Raw genomic sequence first — 21,706 nt, forward strand, 5'->3', positions numbered from 1 at the left:
AAAATTTGGGCATATTCCAAATTTTATTAAAAAATTAAATTGTTCAACGTTGAGATTAAATTGTATATAAAATCTCAAATTGAAATTTGGACGTATTCCAAATTTTATCCCAAATCTAAATCATCAAAATTTAGACTTTTTTGCTCGAGTCAAAATAAATTAAGGATAAAATCTCAAATTGATGTAAAATTCAAATTTAGACTTCTAGATTTTATATCAAATTCGTCCAAATTTAGGTTCTTATCCCTATTTTCAAATCAAATTGGGATAAAATTTCAAATTAAAATTTGACCATATTCCAAATTTTATCCTAAATTCGAGTTAAGCTTATGTATTAAATTCATAGTTTGATTAAGGCATCAATTAAGATCAAATTCAAGAACAGATATATTTGAATTTCAATTCCAACTTTATATTTTTCGAGATTCATAAATTTTGGATCAATCACAAATTGTCATGTCATTCACTAAATAAATGGCGAAATTTCAAATATCAAATTTGGGACCAATTAGGAGTTGACATGTGTCCCAAATTGAAGTTACAAATTCTGATGACGCCACGTGGTTTTATCATAACTGTTGAATCAGGTAAGATTAATTTGGCCCAATTTGATATTATTATTTGGGTTAAAGTTCAACTAAGCCCAAAAATGGACTGAATTTAACCCAAATGTCAAAGGCCCAAATCCAACTAATTGAGCCCAAAGGTCTAGTCCATGGACCAACCAAGTCCAAGGGTTAGGCCTATGGACCAACCAAACCCAAACCCTCAAGGCCCACTAGAGAACTCTATAAATAGAGAAGCTCTCCTCATTCATTTGTTGAGGTCAACAATTTTACATCTAGAGAGTTCTCCCAACAATCAGAAGACTCCTAGATTCTTGAACCACCACAATTGAAGACGACTTCAACTCCAAGAACATCACGTGATTCAGCGTATGCATTCAACTGAGAGAGAATTAGAGGATCAAATACTAGAGATTAAACTACACCGCATCAACATCAACACCAACTCAAGTTTAATTCAAGAAGATCAACAAGCGCAAAAATCAACAAGCCCAAAAGTCGATCAAGCCTAGAGGCCGATCATCCAAGAAAATTGACCAGTTTAAATATTAAAGTTTATTTTGAACGCATCAAAGAATTATTATATTAGAGACTGTATTTGCTATATTAAAATCAATAAAAATACGAAGTTCAAATTCCACGAATTAAGTTTTTCTGAAAACCTCGTACGAACAAACGTGTTTTTCCTATTTGAACCCGCTTATGGACTTTAGGCCTTGTCTAAGGTAACTCTTCACAAAATATATAGGTTTAGAACTTTAACCAATATTTCAAAAATTAACCGTGTGGAAAAAATTTTGTGAACTCAGTTTTTTTTTTTCTTCCATTTTTTTAACCAAAAAAAGTGTTTATTTAAGAGTTTAAATTTTATTCCACTTTTAGTGTAATGCATATAGTTACTTGTAATGACCCATATCCTTTGAAAAATAAAAATAAATGAAAATAGTAAGTAATCACATGGTAATTAAGTTACTTTCTATCTCTCAAGTCCATTTCTCTTAGTGGGAAATCATTTTCAAAACTTTATTTATATTACTATATTTTTACCTTTAATTACTTTCATGGGAAGAAATAGCCTTTAAAAGACAAGAAAGAAAATGGTAAAAAATTGAGAAGGTGAAAATGGATTGAAAGCTGCCTGTTTGTTTTGTAATGATAATTGATAATTTAAAATTTATGGCCAAACCAAATAGGCTATAGAAAATTTGATTTAATTGAGGTAGTGCTCCATTAATAGAGTTTTAAAATTATAAGAAAAGTTTGATGATTGAAATTATTGCGGAGTCGGATCTGTGCATAACTTTATCTTTAATTAGAATAATAATAATTAAAAGATATATAGTTTAGGTGAGTTTTCTTTTTTCCCATAAGAGACAAATAAGAAATGACAGTTGAGCTAGCTTTTGTTTGATTATTAATTTTTCAGTTTTTCTTTTTATTGAAATTAACTAAATAATAAAAATAATTTTATACAAGTAAATATAATATATGAATTTTTTTTTCAAAATTTGGAGTGAAAATACTAATAAATAACAAAAATATTTTAAAAAGATCGATAATAAAAAAACAATATGGACTAAATTTAATATTTTGTAATAGTACAATGACTAAAATTACACATTTGAAAAGTACAGGGGCTAAGATTGAACAAACTTCAAAATATAAGTACAAAAATGGTATTTTAACCTATATTTTAAAATGGGTAAAAATAATATTATACTTTTTATACTTTGAATTTGTTTGGTTTTAGTCTCTATATTTTCAAAGATCCAATTTTAGTTCTTACGTTTTCAATAAATTTTAAATTTAGTCACTCAAAATTAAATTTTATCGATATTAATTAAATAATAATATTGATTTGGATACAAAAAATACAATATATGAATATATTTTTAAAATTATATAGAAAATATTAATAGATGACAATTTTCTTTTTAAAAAAATCTATAATAAACTAGTAGCATGTACTAAATTTTAAGATTTATTTAAAGTTCATCAACTAGATCGGAACATTTGAAAGTATAAAGGCTAAATTGAACATAAGAATCAAAATGATATTTTGATATTTTAAATTTAATGAACTTTCAAAGTATAGAATCGTTTGCTCATAGAGATTTGTTCAAATTGTCATATTCTTGGTATTGTGATTTTCCTTCTTCGTTAGTGTCTAGCTGAATATCGATCACTAGTCGGTTTATCTTCTAATTGAAGTATTTTCCATTTTCTTGAAAAAAAAAAGTAAAATTTTAGAATTCCATTAGATAAAATTTAATTCTATACATAATAGATCAACTATCAAATTTTTATTAAAAAAAAATAATTGAATATATTATGAGCCTATTAAACACAACATTTAAGGTTTAGAAACTTTTAGATACAACGTTAGAATATAAAGACTGTTAAATACGTGTTAAAGCTAACAACAAAAGTTTTAAAGTCTAAATATGTAAATCCAATAGAAGTATATTGGTTACTTATAGTTATGACTAACTTTTAATAAACTTGATGGTGGATAATACTTCATTTTTTTTTAGATGTGAGCTATGATTTTGAGTATGTTATTATAAAATATATAAATAAGTGAATATTTTGTATTCATGTAAAGAAATATTGAAAATTGCAAACATGCCAAATTAAAATTAGTTGTTTGCAAATTATTCAATGAGGCTGTCACAATGTGTCTGTCTTATAATAACTTATAAGTGTATTAAAAATTTTACATGCTCTTAATAATCAATAGATATAAATTTGAGATACTTTTCTCATATATATCCACGCTCTATTTAGACGATTTCAACGGATAATTTCTCATAAAATTTATGCAAAATTATAAGCATTTTTCAAGGAACAAAATAAAATTGTCAAGAAAGGAATGTAAGGCTGAATCCATTTGACAAGCTTGCCCTTTTACTCTGAAGCTCGTCTGACTAAGCCCAGTGGCCCAGCCCAATTACTTATATTTTTTTTATTTTATCTTTTTAGCATCATATTTTTTAATTACTTATAATTACGGGATCTTTTAAATATAAAAATTCTAAAAATATTTAGTAAAAAGCTCCAAAAATATAAGTACTTTTGAAACTTTTTGCTATAAAGTGTAAATATTTTTGAAAATTTTCTTATAAATTAAGGTCAATCGAATTTTATTTCCATGAAACAAAGTAGTTGCTAAAGACTAACCTTATTGAAAGCTATATTTATTTAGAAAATCTATAATAACTAAGCATAAGTACTAAATTTAAGATTTTTTCAAAAGTAGTACTAAAAATGAACATTTGAAGTTACATAAGAGATTGTGAGTTCATTTTGAGAGAAAGAAAAGTGATTATAACAAAATCTTAAACGTTTTCTTTTGTTTGGTAAGATAGATTATGATTGAATCCATAAAATTCCTTCTAAGTCACAAGTTTTTTTTTCAAATTAGTTATTTATTAATTTTTAGGTTTTCCTAAAAGCAAATGCAATATTTATTAAATTTTATTTTTTAATTTTACCAATTAAAATTAAAATATATTTTATATATCTATTTAAAAAGTAATATTAAGTCCATCTTATTTATTATATCGAGATAATTCTTAAAAAAAATTAAAAGGTCCCACATTCTAAACGAACTCTTAACATTGAATAAATTAAAAACAGTCCAAATGGTATTTTAAATCAAATGGTATTTCATAATCCTTGTAATATTGGTGATTTCCGTCCTATTAGCCTATATAACATAATATATAAATTGGTTTCTAAGACAATTGCTAATAGAATAAAAGTTATACTTGATAAAATTCTTTTTGAATATCAATATGCATTTATTCCGGGTAGGTCCATTCTATACAATATTATGATGGCCATGAAATACTTCATTGTATAAAAAAAATAAGAAACATGAAAATGAAGGTGTAGCTGCTCTAAAAAATGACCTTATTTAAAAGCAATGTTGATTCATTTAGGGTTTGACTATGATTTGATTCTTTTAATTTTCAATTATATTTCTATAGTTGAACTATCTATCCCACTAAATGGAAATACCTCAGATTGTATCTATCATTCTAGGAGTCTCCGACAAGGAGATCCTCTATCTCCATATCTATTTTTAATTGCTTCGGAAGGCTTCTTTCGTTTTCTTCAAGCTAATCATTCTCTGAGTTCAATTTTAGGTATTGTAGCTCACCACCTAAGTCCAAAGATTTTTCATTTTTTATTGGAAGATAATAATATGGTTTTTTGCAAAGCTACGGAACAAAATTGACATGTTCTAAAATATATCTTTCAGAAATTTGAAGAAGCCTCGGATGCTAAAATCAATTTCTCAAAATCTGCCATGTTGTTCTATCCCCATCTGGAGAATGAAAAAAATGAAATTTCTCAGTGCCATTCTTGGAGTTTGTAAAGTAAAAAACCTAGGGAGCTATCTGGGTCTTCCTTCATCTTTATCCAGAAATAAAAGCAAAGATTTCAATTTTATTGTGGAGAAGGTATGGAAAATCATGCAGCGTTAGAAGTCTTCTTTTTTCTCCTCTGCGGGCAAGGAAATTCTTATTAAAAGTGTAGGCCAGACTATCCTTTCTTATGGAATAAGCCTTTTCAAGCTCCGAAAAAAAATTTGTGTGGATATCTTTTTTTTCCGATTTTGATGGGGTTCTTCTGTCAAGAAAAGAATAGTTCACTGGTTAAAATGGTCTGATGTATGTCTTCCAAAAGCACTAGGAGGGTTGAACTTAGAGATCTTGAAGGTTTTAATAGAGATTTAGTTGCTAAGCAAGTTTGGAAGATTCTCTCCAGCCCAAAATCTCTTGTATCCATTTTTTTTCTCTAAAGCATATACTTCAGAGATTGTAGTATTTTGGAAGCAAAAGTGAGAAAGAAATCTTCTTATTCATGGAAAAGTTTGATGTGGGACTGTTCTTTTTTAAAGGAAGAAATTAGATTCAATATAGCTAATGGCAAATCCATTAAGATGTTTGAAGACCCTTGGATCCATAAGGAATTATTGTTTAAACCAATGTGTATTAATAACAAGTTCAAGTCTTCATTGGTATCATATTTTATTACCCAGTCCAACCAATGAAATATGGAATTACTTAGGCTACTCTACAAACAAATATAGATTTAATCATCAGAATTCCTATTAATTTGAAATCTAAGGATAAAATTTGTTGGCATTTTGATAACTATTTTACAAGGGAAAATACTATGGAGAGAGGAGATGTATGGAAAAACTTGTGAAAATTCAATATTCATTCCAAAATAAAGTTGTTTGTTTGAGAGGCTCTTAAAAATATCATCCCTACAAGAGTAAATCTTTGTAACAAAGGCCTCAATCCTTTTTTTTTTTCTTTTCAGTATGTCCTATTTGTCAGGACGAATAAGAATTTTCAGATCATATCTTTTTTACATGTAGAAGAGCCAAGATGATTTGGGAATTAATTCTGAATAGAAGAAAAATTCAGGATAACCCTACATAATTCTTGCTTCTTAAAAAATGTGGAATTAATTGCTATATCTTGTTGGGCTATGTGGAATGATGGGAATGCAATTATAAATAGAGGAAATTTAATTCCAACTGAAGCAGATGAATAAGAGATTACCTTGAATAAGCTATTAAGAGTTCTCTTCGGAAAGCTATGTTCCAAAACGGAGGACAGAGCCTTCAAATTGCATGCAATAGAAAATGGATTCCTCCTCCTCATAGCTCATTTTCTCTTAATGTAGATGCAGCGTGGACCATGAGTTTGACTTCAATAGGCACTAGGGTTGCTATTCTAAGTTTTGATAACTCTATAATCGTGCTTCTATCAAAAAGCAAAGAAATTGACTTTTCTCCTCCGATTGATGAATTATTCGCAATCATTAAAGGTCTGAAATTGGCTCTATCTATCATTTGGAATTCCCAATATTAGGGTTGAATCCGACTATCTTCTTACGGTAAATCTCCTCAATAATCAACATACAAAGAATGAAATTGAGAGCTATATTGAAGAAAAATTATCCTTGAAGAAGGGCATTAATTGTATTTCTTTCAAATATGTAAATATGTTTTGTAATCGATTGCCTGATGCATTAGCAAAAGAAGCTAGGACCATCCTTTAGGACAGTGTATGGGTTATGGATTTTCCATCCCAATTCCTTTACATTACTGGTATGGATGTATCTCATCTTTAACCCACAAGGCAGGAAAAAAATTTCCTTTTTCAAAAAAACAAAAAAACCAACTGATTTTTTTTCCTTCCAATTTTAAAAAACAACGAATCGGACCCGTGACGTCAGTTGAGGGAAAATTAAAAGGATATTTTCCTTTTAGAAACTATTTAGGAAAATATTGTTGTTTTCAAACTATTTGTAAAAATATTGTTGTTGTTTTTTTTTTAAATAAGTCAAGGGTTGAAAATTCGACCTACATAGATTGAATTTTGAACCCTCGACCTTCCTTTTACTTGTACGTCGAACTTTGAACCCTCGACCTTGCCCTTCCTAACATTATTATTGAGTCTGTTTAATTATCATTCCGGAAACCTTCCTCTATCAAAAGATCGTATTTCTAAATTTTCATAAGATCCCCTGGAATTCCTTCCAAAACTTGTTGAATAATTTTTACGGATTCTATCATCTCAGCAAGTTTAACTAAATAACGAGCTAATGAATCTCCTTCTTTTTGCCACTGAACTTCCCAATCAAATTCAAGAGCGAGATTATGAGAGAAAGTGAGATTTTGCGAGAGCGAGAGCGAGAATACCGTGCAAATTCCCTTTTTTTTTTCCTTTTTAATTATTACACATTCCACCGCCTTCTTTCTAATCCTTTCTTTTTTTTAAAAAAAAAATCATTTTATAAAAACAATTTCTAAAAACATTTTATTATTTTATTTAAACTCTAAAAATAATAAATTAAAAAAAATAATAACTCATAAAAATAAAAGAATGTAAATTAAATATCTCATTTATATAAAAATAATTACAAAAATCAATGTGTTCTACAAGGCGGACGTCGTCGATTTCGAGTTGGTTGTCGTCGTCGACTTCGAACTTGAGGTTGCTCAGGTTCTTCTTGATGTTGCTCTGGTACCTCTGCAGGCGCTTCATAATATAAATATTCATTATGCTCTCCACGACCCCGACCATGTCCTTGCACTTATGAAGACGAAGAACCAGCCTTTGAGTCATAATGTCCTGAACCAAATGCTGACATCATCATCATCGGACTAACATAATTAGTTTGACTCTGCGTCTGCACCATAGGGGGCAACTCTTCCACATTATGTGCAACCTCATCAAACTCATCCTCTTCCCGAACAAGTCATTTACGTCTAGGAGCTGGTGGAGGAATAATAGGTATATCGTACATATAATGAATTTCCTCCATATAGATTTAGTTGTCACTACATATAGCAAGAACCTGGTTTGGATCATTCGCAACCTCATGGAGTCTACCGTTGTTCGATATTTGTGAATTATAAAATAATTAGACAATATTTAAAATAAATTTAAATTAAAAAAATAGATAATATTCATTCATTTACCAGATGACCCACAGTTGCTCCAGGACGAGTGACGTAGCGCCTTGTGATATTATTATACCAATGAATATATTCTGGAGTGACATCTGTATCAAACTGTTCAAGAGAAGCCCCCACTGCAATAAACCTTGCACGATAGTGCCATTGCACTACCAAATGTGCAACTTTTTCGGACCAATCTCCAGTCCTTAGGTCAATATCATGCAATATCATGCAGTACGGGTTCAGTATTACAAGGCGATGGGACATCCTGCTGAAAACCGAATTGTCTCATCACCCTGTCAGGAAGATGCCACTCACCAATGTGAAAACATATGAAAGGACTCATCGTCCGCCATATGTTTTGACCATTCGTACAAAAATTACAATTAGGCAAAGTATGCACAATAATTTTGTACGGCTCCCAAATAACCTGAAACATAAAATATTATATTAGAGAATATTAAAGACAAATACAATAAAAATGTGAATAAAATAATCAATTAGGTTTAGTGTAATGTACCATTCAAGTTGAAGCAGATCAAACATGTATCTATACTGGTTGACTACATGTGTGGCTATCCTAGTCACACAAAATTTGTCTCTTTACCTAAATTTTTAAATTGATAATTTAGAATGTAAATTAACTAGATCAGTGATATAAAAATTAAATTGAATTAAAACAACATACCGAGAACTATAGGTTCGTCCAACTAACTGAGCGTCATTAACATGATGTAGCTGTGAAGCCATTGTTGGAAATTGCTCCCAAGCCCATAGTTACAAAAGTATGAGAGACCTAGCTATCTCTCGAACCTCAGGTCTTGTTGCTTTGCATAGTTATCTATACAACCATGCCAAGCATGCTCCACCCCACGAATATCGCCCCGCATCATGGAGGTTAGCTAATAGTGGCAGGAACATCAAGTGAACAAAATGACTTGATTTATCTGAAAACAGACTTCCACCCATCATTTGTAGTATATATGCTCGCGCATATCTTATAACGGTTTCCTCATCTGCATCATCTGTTAGCTCACGAAATTGTGTTCTAACCATATTAAACTTAACCTCGATCCTTTAATCTTATTGACAGGTGGGGTCGCACCGAGGTACAGTTGACAAATTTCTAACCAGTCATCGTACATCACTCCGGTGACCAGCTCACTGTCAACAGGTAACCCCAACAACACTTCTATGTCTTGTAAAGTGATAATGCACTCTCCAATAGACATATGGAATGTATGCATCTCGGGCTTCCATCTCTCGGTCAATGTTGTGATCAGATGATTGAGGAGAGTAACATTCAGCATACGTTGACAATTTGTAGAGTGATAGTATACACTTCTATGTCTTGTAGAGTGATAGTGAAATAATAAATAATTTTTTTATTATATATTCATTTATAGTATAATAATTTAATATATTCAATTTTTTGTCTAATGATTATTCAATTATAGTATAATAATCTAATATATTCAATTTATTGTCTAATGATTATTCAATTATAGTATAATGATCTAATATATTCAATTATAGTAAGATTATAGCTCTTTTATATATATATATATTTCTATGGAAAGTTCAAATAAAGTGAAGACTCTCGCTCTCTCCTAAGATCTCGCTCTCTTAGTCTCGCTCTCTCAGTATCGCTCTCTCTTAAGATCTCGCTCTCTTCTAAGATCTAGCTCTCGCTCTCTCCTAAGATCTCGTTCTCTCTCAATATCTCGCTCTCTGTTATTGTTGTTATTTTTCCATTAATGATTACTAGCTTTCATTTCTTCTGGAACAATCACAAACACTTTTTTGATTATGGATCTACTACCAGAAACTCAATGCGTAATCTTAGCATTCAATGTGTATTCCTGAATAATCTCATTTTTCAATTATTCAACCATTTCATTTTACCAAGTTTAATATTAGTCAGATTAGTCATCTCGCTCTCTCCAATATTCTCGCTTTGAATCTCGCTTTGAATCTCGCTCTCTCCTTAATCTACTTCAGCCCACTTATCTCCTCAATCGCTTTGAAGTTTCAACATGTGTGTAAACTTCGACAACCTAATATACAAATTTTGTTCGTAGACAAAGCTAATTCGGAATTGTCTTTCATTCCAAGGCATAACTTGTATCCATGCGCTTCATATTCGCCTGGAGTTCGCTCCCAGAAACATAGCCATCCCCACCCCCTCACATCAATCCCACAAGCCTCCATCTAATTCGAAATGATAAAAAATGCATAGATTGTTAGAAGCAGCTCGAGTACACAGATACATATAGTATACCATCTCATTACTTTATTTCCTCTATGAGGGAAAAAGAAAAGTAATAAACCTGCAATCTCGAGGGTGGATGTGTGTCGAAACTTCAACCTTCGACAATCTGAGCGAGATTCGCGAGATTTTCCTTGTCGAGGGAAGTTTCGGCCTATGTATTGTTTCCAAGTTTTTCTTTGTTCGTCGAGTTCTCAACGTTCGACCTCCACATTAGTCAGGTTCTCAACGTTTGACCTCTAGCCTCGAACTCCCAAAATAACAATATTTCTCTAATAAGTTTCAAAACAACAATATTTCTCTAATAAGTTTTGAATACAATAATATTAATATTAAAGGTCCGAATCTTGATTCCAAATTTCCAATCAAGGAGTTCATAGACATAATCAGGTGCCACGTAAGTGAGAACACATTATTTACGGTAAGCTAAGACGTAGAATCAAAATACCCTCCTCGAAACTAACTTTATTTCTTTTATTTCTTTTATTTTTTATTTTTAATTTTTCCTCGCATCCTAAGCTGGTTAAGTTATCAACTCCCGTCGACGGCAAAATTTCACCAGTATCTTCCTCTTTCTCTTCGCGCAATATCCAAGAGCTCTAGTGATTCAATGGCGTTGACGCTGAATACAGCTCCATCTCTAAGATTATCGAGCATCCAAGTCAATCGAGTTCGAATTCAATCTGCTTTATCGCCGGTTTCTGTTTCGTTTGCTAGTGAGTTTCACTCTGTAATGCTTTACTAGTTTCTGGAAACAACAAAAAATGAATACACATTGACATCCAAGAGCTTTCGAATTGAAGAATGAGCGTTTTTTGTTTAGAACTCTACATTACTTGCATGACTGTTCCAATTTGCTTGTTGTCCTTCACGGATTTCTCTAGCTTCAATGTCGATTTTGAGATATTAGGTGTTATTTCTTCTTTCTATTAGTGACGACGATTGTTCATTGTTCTAGGAAGGAGGCTATCGGTTGTTGCTGCTGAAACTGACGCGAATGAAGGTCTCTAATGCGCTTTTTTTTAATAGTTTGCTTTTTTTTTTTTTTTTTTGACCAGGGGAATACTTTGAATCTTGGCAGTGTAGATTTCTCGAGTGTTAAAGAAATGATTAAATTTGAGCTGCTTTAATTCTTTGTTTTTTTCTCATGTCGTGCTGTGTATTTATATTTTCCTTATTCGTTTTGATCAGTTAAATCTCAGGCACCAGATAAAGCGCCGGCAAGTGGTGGTTCGAGCTTCAACCAGCTTCTTGGAATTAAAGGTGCTGCGCAAGAATCTGTGAGTTACCTCCATGTTCTCAGCTTGTTTTTTAAAGATTTGAATGTACGTGTTACAGTAAGTCGTTATAATAAGTTTTTCATGTGCACTTTATGCAGAATAAATGGAAGATTCGTCTTCAATTGACAAAGCCTGTTACATGGCCGCCCTTGGTTTGGGGAGTAGTTTGTGGTGCTGCTGCTTCTGGTACTTATTTTGTACATACTAAGACACTAAAATTACATTTGAAAAGTTGATGAACTACCGACATATATTACTGTCAACTTACTTCTTAGTCATGATGAAAATCAAAATTTTGAGATCTATTTTCATGTAGCGTATTATATGGTCTAATGCATCAGATAGTGGCCAAAAGAGTGATTACACATATAGATAAATTGGGGATAGTATTAACTGATCGTTTTTCTGCTTCATTGATTAGTTACCTCATTGAACCATTGAATATGCCTTCAATGATGCATGATTCTTTTTTACAGGTAACTTCCATTGGAATATCGAGGATGTGGCAAAATCAATTACTTGCATGCTTATGTCTGGTCCATTTCTCACGGGCTATACGCAGGTAAGCTCTCTTTGATGTAAAACATTCCTACGACTTTTGAAAGTATTCAAGCACAAATAAGATGTTCCTGGTACTTTGGATTTTTAGACAATCAATGATTGGTATGATCGGGAGATTGATGCAATTAATGAACCTTATCGTCCAATCCCATCTGGGGCAATATCGGAGAATGAGGTATGAGCTAAACCACTTGATTCACATTGACAGAGGCATATATGAACTATCCTTACTGGTTTTTTCCTTCTATACATTTTATCAGGTTATAACTCAAATATGGGTGTTGCTTCTGGGTGGGCTTGGCTTGGCTGGTTTGTTAGATGTGTGGGTAGGTTCATTGAATTCATGGAACATAGTCATCTTTCATATGGACTGTTTTTTCCTCAACTTCGTCCTTATCCTTCTCAGGCAGGGCATGATTTTCCTATAGTCTTTTACCTTGCTCTAGGTGGCTCTTTGTTATCATACATATACTCTGCTCCACCTCTCAAGGTAACACAAAAGTTTATTCTATCTAAATTGGATCTTCTGAATGCTAAGAACATTTATTTTGTGGTTGCAGCTGAAACAAAATGGATGGATTGGAAATTTTGCTCTTGGAGCTAGTTATATCAGTTTACCATGGTGAGAAATCCTGTGATCTTTAATTATTGGTAAATTGACACGCATTGGTGGCAGATAAAGTCAACCAGTAATTTCAATCTATAATTGACTTGTTGACGAAGTTAATTGTGTTTCATATGAAAATTTGGAAGCTTTCTTTGTATCTGGTTAGTGGTTAATGTTTACACTCATTCGAATGCCCTCGGACTTTCGAGCATATGGTTATCCTATAGACAAAAGCTGATTGAAGGAGAACATCCCTTCTATTGACCATGAAATCTATTGGCCATGATTACACTTTATCCACTTAAATTTAGATAATGAATACTTTATCCATTTCTAATGCACTTTAAGTGGAGCCTCGTGTGTTGACCTCAATTCCTATACATGGAACCACCAAATGGATGGCTAGTTTGCAGTTATCCGCAATTTATTTTTTTCATGTAAAGTTAATTGGCTTGTTCCAGGCTCTACATTAATCATATGTATCATAATCATCTTGTTTTTTATGATACGACAAGATCTCCTTTTCCAGTAACAACCAATTTTCAATCTAGGTGGGCAGGTCAAGCTTTATTCGGAACTCTCACGCCTGATATCGTCGTTCTTACACTCTTGTACAGCATAGCTGGAGTATGCTCCTCAATTTATTTTTTTGAGTTCCTACCTTCACAATATCCAATCCTAATGCCGTCTGCCTTCTGCTTTGCCTTAATCAGTTGGGAATAGCCATAGTAAATGATTTCAAAAGTGTTGAGGGCGATAGAGCTTTAGGACTTCAGGTACTTCGTTCTAAAGCAGAGTTTTTGATTTCATAGAACTAATTCAAGTCGTATCAGGTTGTTTTTGTTTTGTTATTCTATTATCAGCTCTTGTTATTTACTGCCCTTACAGTCACTTCCAGTAGCTTTTGGTGCTGAAACTGCTAAATGGATTTGCGTCGGAGCTATTGACATAACTCAATTATCTGTTGCTGGTAATTCATTTTGCACATTTTCTTCCTAAGGAATTCTCTCTTTAACACCATGCGCAAATTTAAAGCATACTAGACCATTTTCTGATTGTACTAAAAAATAAAAACACAAGTTGCTCGTTTCTTGGCTTCTGCCTTTCTGTAATTTACATTTTGGAAGATCCTCACCTTGTTTGCGTTTCGTCTTTTTGTACATGCATCCCTTCGATTAATTTCGTATCCTCCAGTGTGCGTACATCTACTGAGGATATATCTCCTATTCTCAACGAAGCAGTTAACCGAGATGAGAATAAGCATCCCAAAAGCTTGTATGCAACAAAGAAAATATAAATATTCGGCATTCTAATTATTGGAAAGATGAATTTCTCGATCTCTCTTTGCCTTCTCTTGCAAAATAGTTCCTGAATCTCAATATCTGAAAGATGGTATTCTTCGCAGCTAGAGTTCCCAAAACTTTTTACTTTTAACTTCTCAACTTCCTTACTGCTATATATTTGATTTATTGTATATTTATTCAGATTTATTTACATTCTATATATTTACTCTATCTTTGGTAAAATTGTTGTATTCTCTCCTATCCTCTAGGAATCTTTTGTTACACAATCTTTAATGTACCCCACTATATGAGTCCTCATATTCAATAGAATCATCAAGGAATTGAAACTAATTATTCAGTTAGCTTTGCTTTATCTCTATGAACTGCATTATTGCAGGAGACCTCTTATGCGACTCTGATACTAAAGGCTAAACTTATCATCCTGCCATGTATATCAAATCAAATGAATTGTTATTTATTTGCAATGTAGATTCAGAAATCATAAGGACTTTCATAATACCCAATGCAGATTCGAGAATTTGATTTGCAAATTTTATTAAATTGTTCCCTCTAATCTATTTGAAATGAACGAGACTACAACTAATATTTACTTATTGCAGGTTATCTGTTGGGAGCTGGCAAGCCGTATTATGCATTAGCCCTCCTTGCTCTAATTGCTCCTCAAGTTTTTTTCCAGGTAAATACTCTTAAGAGAATTGTCATAAGGTGTCGAGTCTTAAGTAGGGCAGCCGCTGCTGAGCGTAAGTTAAAGACTACATTACATACTTAATCGCTCTGCACAATCTGTAAAAGGACCATTCAATATAGAGACGAGTAGTTTACAATTTAGAAACTTAAAACAAAAGTATGCGTGTAAGAATATTCATTACTTTTGATAAGAAAAGTCAGGTTATTAGTCCTTACAAATTTCACACAGTGACGCGGTCTGATCAACTTTACAGTTATTTGAGGTCATATTTCGTAGTGGAATTTCGGGGTGTAAACTGTGTTCCCATCTCTCTCTACTTTCTTTGATTATAATTGAATACTTGTCTTGCTTCTTCAATCAGCCTTTTAGCTGAACTTCCATTTTGCAACGAACATGGATTAATTGATACCATTATTATTCTTACAGTTCAAATACTTCCTCAAGGACCCCGTCAAGTACGATGTCAAGTATCAGGTACTCAAGTTCTCATCAGAGTGTAGATTTACGTTTATAGGAACTGCTATATATAGAACCAGTTACCTCTACGCTATTCGATGAAACATTATAGTTCCTCCTCCTCCACGAACTTTCATTTGATCTTATGTCTGCGATAACATTTCAGGCAAGTGCCCAGCCGTTCCTTGTGCTAGGTCTATTGGTCACTGCTTTAGCAACCAGCCATTGAACCCAACATGCGAAAAATCAAATGTGCACCTATTAAGCATGCGAGACAAATGCAAGGCCAGAGAGCACAGGAAGCCAAGTCTTGGGACTCTCCACAGGCAGCCAAGCTCAATTCAGGTTATATATTTTGCCTTGTAACCGCAGGTTTTGGATTTCTACCAGCATATTTCAAAACTTCGATTTAGGATTGTATCACTATCAGTTCTTAGATTAGGTTTAGTTTCCTATTACATGAGAATTAAAGTCCCTACCGTTGTCTTCTTACTTCAGGCTGCAATAGAATCATAATGCATACCTTCTTGTTTCAAAATAATCAACCATTTGTTTGTCTCTAGAAACTTGCTCATTTTGGGAACATTTCGATTGAAAAACAACACAAAAACTTGAAAACCATTTTGACCATCTAAGTGAATTGTTGCTATCCTCCGACGAGGATCATGGAATCTGTCTCGAGATATATGCATATCCCTTCAGTTTAACCATATGTAGCATATAGGACCTTGAGTTCTATGAAAAAGACTGATCTTAATTTCTCACTCAAGGAAGAAACATCCATTATACATAGGCTAAAGCCTTGAAAGACAACTATTTATTCTAGATGCTTATAGAGAGAGCAGACACTAAAAGAAACTGAAGCTGAAATGAAAACTTTAAACTCGGCGACATTGTGAAAGGGTTTTACTTATTAGTCTTGAACTTGGATTCGTCGATTTCAACTCCTTCCTCAGCAGCACGCTCTCCTCCTGACATACCCGTGTTGCTTAGCCCTCCTTTACGGCCCATCTCTTGGTATCCTTCGTGTCCCAGCTGCTCCTTCCTTGTCTGGCCCCCACGGCTCCGCCCTGCATCACCATCGAACAATCACTTCTTTAGTATGTTAGAATGAGTCACCACTTCCACTTTAGCGGCTGGAATGGGTTTGAAATGGCTGCTACAGAAGTACTTTAAAGAGTTCTTAATTTGGTCCCTAAGCTATCTAGAGATATATTTGAAGATTAAATGAAAAGTTGTCTAATTGATTCTCACTTTTGATTCTTTGTCGAACAGATCCAAAAGTCTGAAGGAGCCTAATAAATTAAACTCAATTTTCTGAGTAATAAATCTCTAAATTTCTTAAATTGTATCTGATAGTAAATACGTCCTTGATTTAAAATTCACGCGGCCACTAAGTATAAAATTGAAGTTTTAGAATACTGTCTAAATTTGCTAAAAAAAATTTCGATTTTAATAATATCATTTTTCTAAATAAGTTGCGTATATCGTAGCCTTATGAATTATATAAAAAAAATTAAAAGTATTTCGGCCACAAAATTTAAATTTCGGTCAAGTCTTGAACGGAAGAGAGAAATAATTAGAGAGCGTTGGTAAATTTGTGCTTGAAATGTAAATTTCTGGAGAAAATAAAATTACTTGATAAATATAAAAAGAAGAAAGAGAAGATAAAGTTTATCAATAAAGGGTGAAAATTTTCGATAAATATAAAAAATAGAGGGGAAGAGAAGATAAAATTTATCTATAAAAGGTGAAAAATAAAAAGAGATAAGAAGATATTTACAACTGTTGAGGTTTAATCAACTTCTTAGTGGGCTACCAAATGAAATTTATTAAATATGTAGATTATAAACCTTATTTATAGTAGCTTTCATAAGCTGACATTTAATTTTTTTATTATATTTATATATTTAAGTAGGATCGACCCCTTCAAAAAAAAAAAAAAAAAAAAAAAAAGTCAAAAGTATGGAGACTTAATAGTAGTAACGTTAAAAGGATTGAAGATAAAAGTAAGTTTTTAAAATGAAGAAATAGGAATGGAAACTGAAAAAGTCGACATGTCGTCACACCTTCTGCGAGGTGCTCCTGAGCTTCGAGACTCTTGCCGCCAGTTCCACCGGCGACAACAGTCTCCCCTTGCCTGGCCCTGACGTCCAATTCAGATCTTTCCTGCTCCGACGACATCTCTTTTTCTTCGACTTTTCCAAATACTAAATTCTATATTCGTCTCTTCTTGTCCCTTTGGCATTATATAGAATTTAAGAACTCTCACGCCCAGAAAGAAGGCGAAATGGACACTCTGGAGTGCCTACGTGGCTGATAGCGAATTGTAGAACATTCTCTGCCTGACACGTAGGTGCTTACTCAGTCAAAATGTTTCTTCTGATGTCCTCTGAATGACACGTGTTGAAGAAAGAGAGCGGTTCCAATATCCTACAATGCCGATGCCCTTTTATCGGAAAATTTCCATTACTAGGGGTAGAAAATTTAGTATCCGTCACGTCGCTTTTAAAAATATTGACATCAAGAAAATATTTAAGATAAATTATCTTTCAGATCCTTGAATCTGAAAGAATATGTGGGTTTGTTTTCTGAATTTTTAGAACTCACATTTTTAATTTATAAATATTTCTATAAATTTTTAGAAATAGGTTCATTTCATATTTATAAGTATAGCGAAACGTCACTATATATTAACTATATATTAATGATTGTCAATGATTGTCAATCTTTAATTGACTGACATCTATTAATTATATTTATAAATGTTTTCAACAGATTTACCATTTAAAATAATTATTTTAATAATTTTTTATTATTTTAAATTTAAAAATTATATCTTCATTTTAAAATTAATTTTTAAATAATACTTTTAATTCAAAATTTCATATAATTATAAAATAAATAAAAAAAATAGTTCAAACACTTTTTAAAGTCATTCTTACAAATTTAAAATTGAAGGATTAAATGCACATTATAAAAAACTCGAGAATGTGAATCATTTAATTTCTGATTTTTTTTTTTAATTTTTGTAAATTAAATTTATATTACACTTCCCTATCTCTAAATTTTAAAACTAAAAAGAAAATAACTTTGAAAATTTAATTACTTTTTTTAGAATTTAGGACCAAATGGAACCTGGTACTTAAATCTTCAAAACTGAATCACTAAAAGTGAATTGCTTAAATATTTATTATTTATTAAGATTAAGTTTCTAGGTAGAAATGCTAATACGATACTAAAAATGTCATTAAGGTCCATTTCATTTTTTATTTTTAACTTTTTATTTCCTCAAATTTTTTATCATGCATATTTGCATATTTCTAAAATACAAAGCTGCCAAATTTAAAAAATGAACAAAATTTTTAAAATCTATATAGATTTAAATTTTGATTTGAAAAGAAAATCACAATATCTATAACCAAAAATCAGATGAAAAGTAATAGTTGTTCTTTATAGTTAATATTAAAAGATATAACACAATATCTATAACCAAAAGTCTGTTATCATTAAAATCTACCATCAACAGATTTTGATAAAACAATTTAGTTCGAAAATTTCATCCTATCATTTGAAATTTGTTAAATAAGAATTCGTGTAACATAAAAGTTGAGTGATCAAATTTTTTTAACCTTAAATCTATTTAGAAGTTGGGATCAACTAGAGTAGCTATAGTTTTACTATAATAGTCCAAAAGTTCTATCCAGTAAGGTATCAACGGTAAAATGTCAAAACAAGCATATTAGCTCTTCTTAATATCTTAATTTTTTCGTATATTTATATTATTTTAGTTTAAAAATGATATTTATAATTTGATTTTAAATTTATTTTATAACAAGTGGAAAAGGAATCAAATCCTGAATCTAGCTAATTTTGACTTCTAAATTATTTGAGAAAAATAACTCATAAGGCAGTAAATCTAGCTAATTTTGACTTCTTAATTATTTGAAGAGATTTTATTTATTGGAAGATTCTTCAAAATTAAAATAATAAGAAAAACTAATTACATAAAATAACGAAATTTAATCATCCCACCGATTTACTGCCTGCCATTTAAATCCGTTTAATCTTTACATTAGAGATGTGCATTAAAAATCTGATTGTACGACGACGACCTTATGAGCCGATTTTTCTTTATGGCGCCGACCGTATGAGCCGATTTTTCTCTCTATCCCAATCCTCGTTGTCGAATTTTCTGAGTCAATTTTGTTTAGTTCTCAAACACAAATGGATATTTGATTTATCCATGAAGTTAGATGCTGGACTAAAATTTATATATATATACATATAGCTTGACATTGTTCTATCGGTAAAAATTTCACTAATTTAGACATCAAATTAATAATATAATCGTAATATAAATTTAAACATTTCCAAACTGGACCCGAGATTCGATTCAAAATTAAAGTTAAAAAGACACTTTCCTTCGTCCTTTCCCATCAAGATACATAACATAGCAAAATCCGTGCTTGTTCATGGTAAAGAACCAAAACCAAAACATAGGAACTACAAAGCAACCTTATTAAATCACATAACGCAAAAACGACAAGACAAGAACAGACCACATGCAAACATTATATTATATTTGTATATTAACACACACACGTTGAGCCCTAAGTTGCAGTTAACGGTCCTTGGTCCTGAACTTGGACTCATCGATCTCAATTCCTTCCTCCGCCGCTCGCTCCCCACCGGACTTATCCATGGTGCTCAGCCCTCCTTTACGGCCCATCTCTTGGTAGCCTTCGTGGCCAATCTGCTCCCTTCTTGCCTCTCCTCCTTGGTGCCCCAGCTCCTGATACCCTTCCTGCCCTAATTGCTCTTTTCTCGTCTGCCCGCCCCGGCTCCGACCTTCATTTCGCCACCGCCACAAAAGAATCAAATAAAAACCAATTTTTTGAATATGATAAAAATATAAATCAATCCTAAATAAAAATTTCTCTAAATCAGATTATATTGTGTGGACTTAAAAAAAAGGGTTAACTAACCTTCGGCGAGACGTTCTTGAGCTTCAAGGCTTTTACCGCCGGTTCCGCCAGGAACCACAGTCTCACCCTGCTTGGCTTTAGCGTCGAGCTCTGATCTTTCCTGTTGCGATGCCATTTTTGTTTTCTACTTTTTTTTTTCTTCTTGTGCACGAAGAGATGCGTATTTATAAGATTCAACGGGATTTAGATTTTAGTTAAAAGTAAGAATGGTGTGCCGAAGAGGGATAGTTGTGGGGAGTTTATATAAGCGGGAGAATTGGAAGAGCTTTGTAAAAATGGACACGTAATAAGGCTAACGCGGCAAATTCGGGTGCAAAATCAGCAATTTCTTGAAGACACGTCATTAACACTATCGTCTGGATGCTGTGTTGACACGTCGTACTCAACTCTCAATGTCTCACCGCATCGATTCTATTGAGTTGCTGTGGAATATGGTCGAGTTTATATGAGTGTAGTTCATGTGTGATGTTAGATTTGATATGTTGGATGTATATATATTTTTATTTTAGACTGTTGATATTTGTATTTTTTTTTACCGTTCATAGGCTGTCTCCTATTATGTATAGTATTTTTTTTTTCTTGATTTAAATTATCTTGCAGAGTATTTTCTCTGTGATATTTTCGTTTTTGATGAATTGTCGATTTTCTGCGAAGATATTTTCCATCTTTCTGCTATACTATTTAAGTCTAAAAAATCTTGTTACTAGAGTTTCCGTATATATTATTTTGTGAGGTTGTTAATTTAGTCCAAAAAATCTCGTATATATTATTTTGTGAGGTTGTTAATTGAAGTTGTTAGAACATTTTACTTAATTGAAGAGGAGAATATTACTCCTTGCTTGTGGCATCATGTTCTTCATAGTGTTCTTTATGTATTATGAAATATTGTTTGGTCTTAAGGGAAACTTAAGACAAAGCTGATTAAGAAGAATTTTTTAACTATAGAGAGATCTTGAGGTATTACTTATCGAGAAAGAAGTTCTCAAAACTTGAGGAGAAGCTAAGTCCTCATGTGAAGGGAATTCACAATAAGAAAGAAAGGCTTAAAGTGAGAGAGAGTCTTACACACTTTAGGGGAGCCTAAGTGTTACATCACTAATATTCACATACTTAGGAGAGGCCTAAGTTCGAGTGAGAGAGAGTTTCACATGTAGGAGGAACCCAGGTGATTAGTTAAGTTAGGCACTACGTGTGTCACTGTAATAATTGTTATTTATAGATAAGTATAACGTTGTAATTGCTTAACTTTTATATATTAGTGAATTATCTTTCTTAGGCACACTACTCCCAGACGTAGGTGGTTTATTACCGAATTGAGTTACCAATTCCTGTGTGTTTATTCATAATTCACTATTTGTTACTTTGATTTTGTCTCTGACTTTGCTAGGACGTCTGTGTGACATCGATGTCTTGAGTGAGGAAGCGCATTCTAAAATTACATGTGAGTTTATAGATGGTTAATATATTAGCAGTATTTGTGCAGTTTTTCTGACATGAA

At 32.2% G+C, this 21,706-nt stretch overlaps 2 protein-coding genes and 1 long non-coding RNA gene across 5 annotated transcripts; 1 reads left to right on the forward strand and 2 right to left on the reverse strand.

The window, feature by feature from the left end:
• Positions 1 to 366: 366 nt before the first annotated feature.
• LOC120074294 (uncharacterized) lies at positions 367 to 6,506 on the reverse strand. The gene is made up of 2 exons (XR_016528645.1): positions 6,149 to 6,506; positions 367 to 947 (listed from the first exon to the last, which is right to left on the reverse strand). It is a non-coding gene; the product is annotated as an uncharacterized LOC120074294 (long non-coding RNA).
• A 4,264-nt stretch (positions 6,507 to 10,770) lies between these two features.
• Positions 10,771 to 15,786, forward strand: G4 (UbiA prenyltransferase family protein). The gene is made up of 15 exons (XM_039027939.2): positions 10,771 to 11,040; positions 11,283 to 11,327; positions 11,516 to 11,604; positions 11,703 to 11,790; positions 12,081 to 12,166; positions 12,254 to 12,340; positions 12,426 to 12,491; positions 12,572 to 12,655; positions 12,726 to 12,787; positions 13,324 to 13,399; positions 13,486 to 13,548; positions 13,661 to 13,742; positions 14,676 to 14,752; positions 15,191 to 15,238; positions 15,387 to 15,786. The coding sequence occupies exons 1-15, from the start codon at positions 10,935 to 10,937 to the stop codon at positions 15,447 to 15,449; spliced, it is 1,122 nt and encodes a 373-aa protein (XP_038883867.1). The 5' UTR covers positions 10,771 to 10,934; the 3' UTR covers positions 15,450 to 15,786.
• A 167-nt stretch (positions 15,787 to 15,953) lies between these two features.
• On the reverse strand, positions 15,954 to 20,428 carry EM1 (Stress induced protein). Of its 3 annotated transcripts, XM_090311728.1 has the most exons (3): positions 20,209 to 20,428; positions 19,867 to 20,071; positions 15,954 to 16,283 (listed from the first exon to the last, which is right to left on the reverse strand). In XM_090311728.1, exons 1-3 carry the CDS (start codon positions 20,321 to 20,323, stop codon positions 16,127 to 16,129), a joined length of 477 nt encoding a protein of 158 aa, XP_090167854.1. In that variant the 5' UTR covers positions 20,324 to 20,428; the 3' UTR covers positions 15,954 to 16,126. The 3 variants fall into 3 exon arrangements, with proteins under 3 accessions (XP_090167854.1, XP_038883868.1, XP_038883209.1); XM_039027940.2 differs by lacking the exons at positions 19,867 to 20,071; positions 20,209 to 20,428 and adding an exon at positions 17,290 to 17,450 and having other exon boundaries at positions 15,954 to 16,290; XM_039027281.2 differs by lacking the exon at positions 15,954 to 16,283 and having other exon boundaries at positions 19,554 to 20,071; positions 20,209 to 20,427.
• Positions 20,429 to 21,706: the final 1,278 nt, after the last annotated feature.

Source organism: Benincasa hispida, chromosome 3 (assembly GCF_027475165.1).
Source record: "Benincasa hispida cultivar pf3 chromosome 3, pf3_genome.v1.1, whole genome shotgun sequence".
NCBI classification, from domain to species: domain Eukaryota; kingdom Viridiplantae; phylum Streptophyta; class Magnoliopsida; order Cucurbitales; family Cucurbitaceae; genus Benincasa; species Benincasa hispida.